At 34.4% G+C, this 11,114-nt stretch overlaps 1 protein-coding gene across 1 annotated transcript in view; it reads right to left on the bottom strand.

Moving 5' to 3' along the window:
- ZNF407 (zinc finger protein 407) overlaps positions 1-11,114 on the bottom strand; it is a 441,119-nt gene that overhangs the window by 392,252 nt on the left and 37,753 nt on the right. Inside the window, exon 3 of the mRNA XM_074944727.1 lies at positions 6,708-6,822. Within this exon, the coding sequence (XP_074800828.1) occupies positions 6,708-6,822 (115 nt within the window). The remainder of the gene's footprint in view (positions 1-6,707; positions 6,823-11,114) is intronic.

Genomic DNA, 11,114 nt, shown 5'->3' with positions numbered 1-11,114 from the left:
CTGTGTATCTTTATAATTACAGTTTGGAAGTGCATTGCAGTAGGTTATATATAGTACAGATATTAGTATAAATTATCACCAATGTTCCTAATTCAAATACAAACACATATTCACTTAAGTATGTACTTTTCATGCCTATTCACTTCAGCAAGTACAATAATAATAATTCAATTAAAGCCAGATAATAATTCAGTTACAGTACACATTGATAAAAGTACATTTTCAAACTGAACTATTATATAGGAAAGTTGGTCTCGACTTTTCTGCCCCATTTGCAATACTGACCACATCACACCTTAAGCAGGAGGGAGGAGGGGAGTTGTCCGGCTTGCAGGGGGAAGGGATATACCTCTTTAAGGGCAGAGGCACGGACATTGCTGCAGACACAGAGCAGGTCAGTATGAGGATGCTGACTAACCCCCTCCCTCCCAGATGACCAGAAGAGGGGGTGTTGGTGCAACCTGGGTGGAAAAGCTGGGCAGGGGACGCTCTTTTTCGCCCGGACCAAGCAAAGCAGCACCCAAGCTGCCACCATTGAAAGTGACAAAATACCAGATGTGGTCAGGATCCGCTGTGGGCACTGCAGTAGCCACTCCTTTCTCGGAGGACTAGGAAGGGATTTTTCCCTCACTGCCAGATTGGCCAAGGAAGAGTGAGAGTTTTTTCGCCTTCTCCACAGAGGTTTTGGGGGGTAGGACTTAGTTGGGGTAAGCATGGAAGAGAAATGGAAGGCTGTGATATCGCAACTCATTCTGTAAGCATGGGGCGGATGTCCAGTGCAAGGACTCTGTAGGGAAGAGATAGAGTTATCAGATAAATGGTTTGGTAAAGGATTTAAAGGAGGTGTTTGTTAAAGGAATGGAAACGGGGTTGTTTGGGGCTCCTACGACCGGGTCATCAGGGAGCTAATCCCCTACCCTTTATAGCCCACCTTAACCCTCATGCGAGGGGTCAGGGAGATGCTAAGGTCCCAGCAGCAGGTTGGCTGGTGGACAAGGATGGAAAGGGGGAGGGAGGTTTGGAGCTGATGGAAGACCCCGGGGTAGATGTTGAAATGATCATGAAGTTACCTGCACTGTACACTTATCTGCCGAGTACTCCCAGACAGTTAATAATAAAGTTGTGGCCTAATTAAACCATATTCAGTGTCTCCTGTCCTTCTTCCAGTATAGCCAGACAACAGACACTAGTGAAGCATACTGCCAAGTCTTTAACTAGAGGATACTTTCACTAAATCTATCTGTCTTCCTTGTTAACTAGAATATTTGCTTTAACTTCAAGCCAATCCCCAGTGAACTTCCAAGCAAATCAAGATGGTCTGATGCAAAATATAATAGCATGCATACCACCATCATCTGACTGTAAGAATAGAGATTACATGCTAGATGATAAATCTGCAAATCTAAAAGGATGATATATAATTGATCAAAAATCAGAAACATATATAATACACACACATTGTCTTACTCCACCTAACTCTGTAGCATTGCCATATTAATTTATTTAAAATGTATTCTCAGCATGTTATATATTTTAACTCATTTTTTTATTAAAGCAAACACACGCACCCACACAAGCATGGGTCCAAACTGCAAAATTTGGATATAGAAGTTCAGGAACATTTAGATCTAGAATCGTTGTCTTTCTAATACAAATAAATCTTAAACCTAAAGTAGCTGAACCAAACATTTTTTTGTTTGGATACATCTGTAGATATGACGTGTGTAATTAATTGTTCAGTCAAAAATGCAATTCCATGGTGCATTTGATGATTTAGATACACAACAGCTTTAGTTCTCTGAGCCGACTAAAAATAGTGATTTTAATTTATTCCTGCTGCCTACAATTACTCACAACCATGTATTTTTAAATATTTCCAGTCTATAAAAATTACTAATTTTTTCCACTTCTGTTTATCTGCATTTAGACTTTGATTTGGATAAATTAAGCTCTCAAGTGTTCCTTGCTTTATGAAACTCTGCATGTTGTACACTTCAACACAAATAAATGACTTCTACCATTAGAGGTTTAAATAATGTAATGTATTTCATGCTCAGCCTGAAGCTGGATTCCAATGAAGTTGCTAATGCACGTAATGATTAAGTGTAACTCAAATACTAACTGTGTTGTTGAAAACATGACAGGCAATAATTTGGTCTATTATATTCTGCCATTTAATTGCCTAGTACAGACATTCTCTGACACGTTATGAAGCAATGATTTACAATTATTCAAGCTGCAAAGGTCAGAAAGTGACATTATAATCATCTACACAGAGATCCCTTCTAATGCACAAAAACTAGGTAATACCACACAAAAATAGTTTTTCTGGAGTTGCAACTTTCTATTTAGGGTTTCTTAAAGCACACAAGAATAAATAGTTAATTTATAGTAGATTACAGCACCCCCGAAAACCCAATGTACATTTTCTCTGTTCCTATGGATAAGTTTAGAAACAAGCATGTTCTTCGCAAGGCTAAATGCAAGCAAGTACAGTAAATAAGTACCCTGATGCTAAAACTACTCACTCAAAAATCTGGAGTTAGTGGAGAAAAAAAGTCTAACCAACCATTTATTTGCATTATGTCTGGTATCTTTTGACAGGTCAAAGTAGATCCCCATTAAGGCTACAGATAAATTAACACACCTGCTTTAGCTGCAAATATTTTCCTCAGATGATCAACTAATGTCATGAAAAAACTGGACTTTATACAGATTCTAAGACCACCAGACTATCTATAGCACCAATTATAGTATCAAAATATAAACTGAAGTCATTTGCATCTTTAGGGCTTTTAAAACTCTTCTCAAAGTTGACTAATATTAGTATTTGAAAAGATAATTGAACTTAGTAAATGGTTTATTCAACAACACATCTAACAATTTCTCCAAAGTTAAGTGAGAAAAGGAGCTTCAAAACATTTCTTGGAGGTGAGGAGTGGGAAGGAAATAAGAACCACAAGAAAGGGAAATCTGAGCAAAAAGTCAAGAAAATCAAGAAGAAGGTTGTCTATGCCAAAATACACTGTCGCTTCTTAACGCAGTGGACTATTATATCTGGAATCAGTATAATGACAATATGAAGATAATAATACAGAAGTCTTTTTAACCGTGTGTGTGCATGCACTCACACATGGCTGTGTGCATGTTTTAAATGTTAAAAATATCCCCAAAAACACAAACCTACCTGACACCAATTTTCTTCAGCAGATCCTTATTAAAAAGCCATATTGAAAGACAGAAAGACAGAGACAAAGAAGAAGCACTCTTAGTTTAAACATATTACTATACGCCCCCCCCTAAAAAAAATAAAGTCTATTTCTGAAAGCAAAGGCAAGAGAAAAGTAGCTGTATACGTTGCCTACAAATTCTGTTCAAAATCTGAAGTACAAGAACAATGTATTTTTCATTTTCTACCTGAGGCATAAAATTTGAAAAGCACATGATAAACATAAGCATGCCACTGGGCAAATGAAACAAAAATTCTAAATGCTGGGCAACCACTAAGATTTGCTAATCTAACTCAAGTGTCTCAGGCAAATTAATAGCCAGATTTTTTAAATTAACTGAGTAGCAGTTGACTAATCAGAAAGTAGATACTACCCTCTCAAATTATGGATATATTTTCCAGTCGTGGATATGGGCAGAGGAAAACAATCACCACACATCTGCCGACAAGGAAATGAGGAGCAGTTGGTTTATTTCAAATGTTAAAAGATTAGTGTTGTCCAATTTCTCTGTCAAGGAGTTTCTGCTGTGCAGCTGAAAAAAAACTATACTTAAATTAAAAAAGAAAAATGGTTCTAGTTTTTCGATAGGTAGGTAAATTACCTTTATGTGACATACGGTACATATAATATATTCTGAGCAATTGAAATGTTTAGACAAGACTAAAAGAATCAACGCTGGTTTGGCATATTTATTTTTACAAATATTTTAGTTTCCGATCCAAAAGGAAATTGTACTTCTTCAAAACAATCAAATGATCGCCTGAGACTACAATAAACCACAACCTAGCACTGACATTTCACCTTGAAAAGGCTCCTGAACAGGTTCAACAGCATTTGAAAAACAATTTATCCGCACAGCTAGCAGAGGGCTTATTCCTATGAATCCAAAAGTCAGAGGATAGAATATTAACTACTGCAGAAAAGAAAACATAGTGCAGGACCTTCTGTTTGTGACAAAATTACAGAGTTAATGTTCCTGAAAGATCACTTCACCTCTTAAAGCATGATTTTTAAAAAGGTAGAATTTATAGCAATTAAAGCTAATGAAGAAATGCAGCATGAGCTGCTTATGTTCAGGAACTAATAGGTCCACTGAGCATTTCTAAGATTATTTAGCCATCAATGATAATGAATTGACATTGTCAGTGGTGTTAATGTACCAATGCTCTGTAGTGTCACTAATCAGATAGCCAATCCTAGCAATTTTTTTATGTTGCTACTTTATTTTTTAGCCTGCATACACTTCTATCCTTTCAATTAATACGGCAGAAATACAGCACAAGCTATTATACTTTTTTTTCACCCCTTCTTCCACATTAAGGATGGCATATTCATTATTTGGTCTACAGTTCAAACGGCATTGGTCATACCTTATTCTTCGAATCCATTTTAATTCTTCAGGATTGTTAGCTTCAGTGTAAAGATGTCTTTTCCAATTAAACTAATGTTAATATATAACTGTTAAAATACATTTTTGGTGCATATCAAGTGTAATGTGATGATTATTTAAACTGCAAAATGACTAAACTGCACTATAAACCAGATTTTTGTGCGCAGAGGGTGGTGGTGGTGGTGGAGGATGTCTCTCTGGCTGGTTGTTTTATTATATATTAAATGCACAGATCCATGTTGTAAATGAAGATTAGTGGCATAACTCTATACAACAATATAAATATATAGCTATTTGGCTACCAGTATGACATTTCAACAGCATGTAGTAAACAATTAGCATAGCAAAGTGACTAACAGACTTAATTCCATAGCTTAAGTCATACAAATATGTTTTGTTCTTGATAGTTATATGTTTTCTGTTGCAGATTCTAAGACTAGTTTAGTACCATGCCAATACTAAGTAGGACTGAGCTTTTGATATCAGAAAATGTGCCAAATTCTCCTCACAATTAATTTCTTCTCTGTAGGGGATACGAACTTAATAATTTGGTGATTACAAAAGCTATTTCTCTGTTGATATGATAATTAAATAATATGCTAACTTTTCAATGTGAGTCAATAGGATGTTGAATTGTGAAGTAATAGACAAGTTTGTTGACAACTTCAAAGCAAAGTCTAAGCTTTGTTTTCTTCATTTTTTGTGCACCTGTATTTGTTAATTATCTTTCACACGAAAGATACTTAATTTATAGGGTAAAAACTGTTAACGTGATTTTTTTAAATGCCTAAAAAGACGACTATTAAAATGCTCCATGTTGCACTTGACTCTTGTAGCTAATACAAGAAGTAACAAAAGTCATCCTACTACTGATCTTCTGTGGACTTACGGACAAACTTCATATAAATTTACTTCACATTTAAATAACTCAATCATTAATTACCCCAATTGAATAAAATCACCCAAAGTATCTAACAACATTCCTTGCAAAATTATTTTAAAATAGATAGATAAATCAGTGAAAATCACTCAGCTGCATTTTCAGCTGAAGTTTCACTTGTCCTTTGAAATGTGAAACTCACTTTGTCCTGCAATAAATATGTATTGCAAATGTTGACTATAAGAACCTCCTGCTGAATAATATCCCTAACATCACACCATACCATTCATGTGTGCAGTGCATTATCTAATTGAACCTGTGCTGTTTTACACATTAGCCATAAGACCTCTACAGCAGGTTACACAGGTTTGCATAAAGTGTTTTTTATATGATGCATATATTAGTTAATTCTCTCGCATAATAACATTAAAATATATTTTTAATCAGAAGTAGGGTATTAAAATTCTACTTTGAATGTCCTATGATGTACCATATATGCCATGGCATTTTAAAACCTTTTAAACATTTCTGCTAAATTAATTAGTTTTGCATTAAGGAGTCTCAATGCCTCCTATTAAATGCAACACATTTGAAGGACAATTAAACATTACGAATGATCCTTCTGAAGAAATAACCATTAAGAAAGAAAGAAAAACAGGAATTTTTGTAACAAACAAGAACACAAACATCTATTAAATACTTGAATTTTTTAAAAAACATATTAGGCATGTAATATTTTATATCCAGTTGTCTGACAGTCAGTCTTCTGTTTTGTTTTCCTAAGGAATGAAATCCCTAATAGAGCCCACAGATCTGTTAGTGGAACTAAAATTATAACAGGACTGGGGAGGGACACACCACATATACACAGAATAAAGTCTGTATTATATATTTTTTATGTCTTTAAATGGAATTTACAGTTCTCCCTGGCAATGTGAATGAACATCCTATAATTTAGTCAATTTACAGATTACAGGTTCAAATTGACCTTGTAGCCCGTAAAATTGCTCATCTTCAGTGCAGGATTAGAAGTGGGAAAAGAATGTCATAACTGTATTTAAGGAATTTACCATAACAATGGAAAGGAGGATATGCATGCATAATTTTAGCCACTCTTGCTCACATCACAGTTTTGAATTCTGAAACAATGCATATCCTGCACTCTTCTCCTGGTTAACCATCGTAGAAACTGTTTCAATTTACTCACCCACAGACATGACACTTGTATTCCCTCATCCCAAGGTGCCTCTTGACATGGTTTCTGGCATCTCCGAGCTGAGCTGTTGCAAAGTGGCATATCTTGCACTTGAATGGCTTTGATCCTAAGTAAAATTTAGCATAAGATACGAGTTGAATTAGAATAATATATTACTCATGGTTAAAGAAATAAAAATTCCTTAGAAAAAATAACCTTTAAAAAAATATATCCCACATTTACCGTTTAAGAATTTTGTCTTGCAAAAGAAGTTATCTATTACATACACTTATTTATCACTCCAGGGATACAGCTATATACCATAGATTTCCCATTAAAGAGAGTTTCCTTAAGTTCACTGAAATGACATTCCTTAAGCCCACTGAAACTACTTTCAAACTGAACTTTTAATAACCATTTACTTTTTATAAAGAGTATTAAAACCAGAAGACGATATACTAGGACAATACCATTTAAATGAGGTGATCAAAGTTGCTCTACACCTTTCCCCATTTTCAAAATGGCTAAGTCAATTAATGGCCATAAAAAGTTTGGATGAAAGATGTAGACTTATAAATATCCTTGTTGTTAAAGTAAATATGTATGAACAGTTCATTTAATTTTATTATATTCCTCTGACTTTGAATAGATTTCACAGTAACACTGGTATTTCACATTTCTTCTGTCATACATAGAGAATGATTCATCACCTTGCTATTGTAATGACATGCAATGTATGACTATATAGTGGATAAAATATTATGCCTTTATGACTACTTTATGATCAAGAATTTATGCTTCTTCTGCAAACCAGAAGTTTTGACATTTTGCTTATTATTTATTTTAAGAACAAACTTTATTATTAAATGGCCAGTGCAAACCAAGGAATTATAAAATTATTTTTCTAATGAAGTAGGAATGACCTATTCTTTTTGAACATATCAGGCCAGGAAAAAGTCTGTATAGAAATAATGTATCTTAATTAACACTGACTCCCCAGTCAAGATGAGAAAGTTGCATTACTACTGCGGTATAATGGTTAAATGTGGCAGATGTCCATTCGTAGGTTACTAAGCAATGACACTTTATTTTAAAGTATGCTGTAACACTTTCCAATTTTCTAACAAGTAAATCCTTAAAATCAATAAATCAAAATAACAGAATTGCATTTAAAATTAATTATGTTTAGTATGTTTGTGAAGTATGTCTTCCAATAGAGTTAAGCATAATCTGAAATATGTGATCTTTAATAAATACACATAGACTGATATGAAATATGTTATAGTATATCATATTTGATCAATGAACCTTTGTACTGTGTCCTTGAAAATAGAATATCCTTCAAGAATACTTTGTTGAAATTGAGGATCTTAGTAAAAAATTTTAGAGTCTTAAATTTCAATTTAATTCCCAAAAGCTGACGAAAAATGAAGCATTTAATTTTAATCTTCTAACAGAAATAAAAAAGTCAACAGTACTAAGCACAGGCAGACAAGGTTGAATATTTCACAGTTCAGTGACAATGAAGCCAGATCTCTTAATACTTCCATTTCTACTGTTAGAAGTAGATGTAAAAAATATTTAGCACCTGAATGGTTATATCTAGTCAGCTTTATATGTTTAAATGTCAAAAGCAGGTTGAGACTGCAGCTAACAGCAATCACATTCTATCAATCACACTGAAAAACCCCAGTTTATTTAAATGATCCTGATAAAACTAAATTAAACATTAATTTGGTGACATTCCAAATCAACACTGTATTCTATAAAGGGACCCATGCAAATAAAATAAATTTGAATAGTGTCAGTATACCTTCGCATTAAATAAAAAAATGTTAAACTTGATGTTCTAACTTATGAGCTTCAAGACTAATTACACAATTAATAATATCAAGGCTATAGCCAGATATGATTTAAAAAAAACCCTCTACCAGTAGTTATATTGCCATTTTATTTCATCGAATTCAAATATCCTATGGATTCAACCCTACGTTTTTTTGGTTTCTCTCTCACATAGATTAAATTGTAAATTTGTTCCTCTTTCTGTTACTGCAGGTGTCCCGCAGGGCTCTGAAAAAGACCTTCGCTGTTTTCAATTTACATGACTCCTTTGTGAAAAACTATAGTTCAGTCCGGTCGTAGTGTTCATTGCTACAGTGTGCTGACAATACATAAATGTATTTTTCTGTTGACTGCTCTCATCCAAAAATCACTGAGGCCTTGACAATTTTTTTTCTCACATACACAGCTGAATGTCTGCTAACATCTCCATTTAAACACCATGAAAATTCAAGTACTGGTAGGCTACAGCCAGTACTTATTGTCTGAAACTAAAACAGTAAAGGTTCTTTTAACTTGGTGGCACCGAATTTGGTCCAAAACCTCTTTGGGTAGAACAAATCTATACATACATATTTCATACCTAACATATAGATTCATAAAGTTAAATCAATGGGACAAAACTCTGCATTTTCTAAATGAGTACTTAAAACAATATTTTTGCCCAACCTAGATTTTTCTTGGCCATATTTTTATTATGTCAGTACTTTCTCTTGTTTTGTGAAATGAGACACGTTGTTCATTGGCTTTACACTTAGTTCTTAATTAATTTCAAAACAGTCGTAATATCTTCATTTACAGCACCTTTCCAACCAAAGAGCTTTCATAAATACAGGGATCATATCACTCACGACCTGTGGTGTGGAAACATAGTAGCTATCGTGTGATAGCAACAGCATTCTTTAAAAGGGAAATGAAAGTAAAATAGAAACTACAGAAAATGTAGAAGGCAGAATATAATGATTTGTGGTGCAATCTCACCAGACCACTGGAGTTAATAACCTTAATTCTGGTGAAAGGAATCACAGGTCTCCAGTGACAAGAAATATTCAAAGCCTCAGTTTTAAGCCTCCAAAAATGTCATTTTCAGTGCCGAAGTATTCACTAGCGCCATGCTGGATCACTGGTTCAGTATTAACACAGAGTGAGGAGTATCACCGGAGTGAGTTATCAAGACCATACTTTCTACAGTACTTAGGCTTTTGTGTGTGTGTGCCCTCCCTTATTTAGCTTGAGAAATCTGATGAAATCCCAAACAAAGATGACAGGGCTGCAGGTGATTTTTACCTCAGAAATTCTGATTGTTAATTAAGATTATAGGACCTCCTTGAATTGTAAGTAAAAAAGTCTTCCACCTTTACGATTCCTTTTGTTTTATTTTACACTTCCTTATTTTCACTTGTCAACATGTGATGGACTTGCTGGTTATCTCCTCTCTGGCATAACATCCCTTCTCATTTGCTATGTGAAAATCTCTTGAAATTAATTTAATGCATTTTGAAAACACTCTGTATTCTACTATTTGGAATCATTAGTAATAGTTTTCCACCCTCCAAAAAAATGCTAGTAATGATTCCAAATAGTACAAAATAGAGGGTTTTCAATAAGGGGGTGGGGGGCGGAGTGGGAGGAGAGTGTTCCTGAAGTAAGATTTAGCAAGAAGAGGAATAAGAAATCGGAAAACAACCAGTAACTCATCTCGTACAATACAGCTGGTGTTACAGTAGTGCAAGGTGAGATAGAGAAACATATTGTACTTGTTTGTCCTGCTAGGTTTAACCGAGACAGAATATACAGTATAGTACGGTAGGTTTCTTCCTCCTGCCACCATTCTTGCTTACCAAAAACCATTTTATTTCTTATCAATTGCTTTCATTGTGACAAAGATGGGAAGAAGAGGTTATATAAAACATACCGTAAATCACAAATATGAAAAGAGGGTTTGGAAGGGTAAGTTCTCTTCCAGTTAACTATTAATAAAAGTCCCAGCATAATTATTTCATTTGCATAAGCAAACTATCAGAAAGCAATTCATTTTAAGGTACTGAGAAAAGAGAGCACAGATTAAAACCTGTTCTGTAACTTCCCCCGAAAATGACTTGCAAAATGAAATGGTAGCCTTGTATTCAATTCCCAAAAGCCTGCTGTTTTGTATGTTTAGGGCCAATCTAAAGCACAATAAAAATACACTTGGTGATCAGACCCACACAAGATGTTAAAAAGTATGCTAACTTTTACTAAATGTTACAATCAATGATGTAACTTATGTAAGTAGGGTTGCTTTGTCATATATTGATAGTTACCTCACTTTCACATCCACATTAACTTGATTTTAAATGCAATTAATACATATAGTCAAGGAAGACTAATGGACTACATTCTGCACTTAACCTGGTGGACATTTTCAAATGGCACAAGTGACCAGTGCAAACCTATTTTGCATTGTAAACGACTAAATAAATCTTAATGGATTAAGAATGATCAGCTATCAACACACAAGGGAAATTAAGTGCTGAAATGCCTACATTGATTATTTTAAATTATTAGCCTTACTCTGTTCTTGAATTTGTATGCTTTTAG

Source organism: Natator depressus, chromosome 2, assembly GCF_965152275.1.
Source record: "Natator depressus isolate rNatDep1 chromosome 2, rNatDep2.hap1, whole genome shotgun sequence".
NCBI lineage: Eukaryota > Metazoa > Chordata > Testudines > Cheloniidae > Natator > Natator depressus.
Note: the sequence above shows the minus strand (reverse complement) of the source record. Positions and strands in the feature narration are given on the sequence as shown.